Source organism: Contarinia nasturtii, unplaced genomic scaffold (assembly GCF_009176525.2).
Source record: "Contarinia nasturtii isolate CC-2019 unplaced genomic scaffold, AAFC_CNas_1.1 Cnas_scaffold_5374, whole genome shotgun sequence".
Taxonomy (NCBI): domain Eukaryota; kingdom Metazoa; phylum Arthropoda; class Insecta; order Diptera; family Cecidomyiidae; genus Contarinia; species Contarinia nasturtii.
The window spans coordinates 1-1,287 of NW_022202647.1; the positions used below are offsets into that span (position 1 = coordinate 1).

General features: G+C 31.1%; 1 protein-coding gene across 1 annotated transcript; it reads right to left on the bottom strand.

Annotated features, from left to right (window-relative positions):
• Positions 1-145: 145 nt before the first annotated feature.
• LOC116351406 (ankyrin repeat domain-containing protein 29-like) lies at positions 146-1,111 on the bottom strand (the record flags this gene model as incomplete). Its single annotated transcript, XM_031783505.1, has 5 exons — positions 146-244; positions 377-475; positions 551-649; positions 733-831; positions 1,013-1,111. Coding segments are annotated over 5 exons (495 nt in total), but the record flags the coding sequence as incomplete, so codon positions are not given.
• Positions 1,112-1,287: the final 176 nt, after the last annotated feature.

Genomic DNA, 1,287 nt, shown 5'->3' on the forward strand with positions numbered 1-1,287 from the left:
GTTATTTTGATCGTTGACATTCGCTCCGTTTTTAAGTAGCACTTCAACAACTCCGTCATGACCTATGGAAATGGTTTTGATACAAAGCTTAAGAAATGTTTTATAATTTATATTTTCTGGAGAAATTTATTGAACTTTGAATCACCGTTATCTGCAGCACCATGTATTGATGAAAATCCGTCCTTATTTTTGATATTTACAAGGGTACCGTTTGTGATTAGTAATTCAACAACACGTTCATGTCCTTGAATTGATAAAATGTTCATGTTCTTTTGTTAATACATTTCGATATGAAATACCGTATTTCAAATACGCTCCCTTCCATTACGTTATTTGAAGAAAAAAGCATTTAAAGTAATTTAATATGATCATTTACCATTTACAGAAGCTGCATAAATTGGTGATAATCCAATGTTATCTTTCAAATTAATATCTGCGCCATTCTTAAGCAATAGTTCAACTACATTTGAGTGACCTGAGATTAAATGAGATTCAAATATTATTCTCTATATTTCGAAAGAGTGGCAAAAGTGAATTTCAATTGAACTACCTCTTTCCGAAGCCATATATAAGGCAGTTTCTCCTTCATTATTTTGATCGTTCATATTTGCGCCGTTTTGAAGTAGCACTTCAACAACTCCGTCATAACCTATGGAAATGATTTTGTTACAAAATTCAAAAAATATTGTGTAATTTATATTTTGTGGAGAAGTTTTTTGATTTTGAAGTGACCTTCTTGAGCGGCTGCAATTATTGGTGACCATCTGTAGCTAGTTTTCAAATTAATATCCGCGCCATTCTTAAGCAATAACTCAACAACATTTAAGTGACCTAGAGAAAAAAGAGATTTAATTATTTTGGGTGATTAATTGAATCACAGGGGACCCAACACTTTGATTATACAGTTTTTAAAACGCCAAAATATAAATTTCTATGGATTTCAATTAAAATGCCGCTTTCTTCTATTCATGTTGAAAAAAATAATGTTAAGTAATTAAATATGATCATTTACCATTTACAGAAGCTGTATAAATTGGTGACCATCCGTAATTGTCTTTCAAATTAATATCTGCGCTATTCTTAAGCAATAGCTCAACTACATTTGAGTGACCTGAGTGAAAATGAGATTCCAAATTGAAATTTCCAATATTACTCTCTATATTTAGAAAGTGTGGCTAAAGTGAATTTCAATTGCATTACCATTTTTCGAAGCCAAATACAACGCAGTTTCTTCATCATCATTTTGATCGTTGACATTTGCACCGTTTTTAAGTAGTAATTCAACAA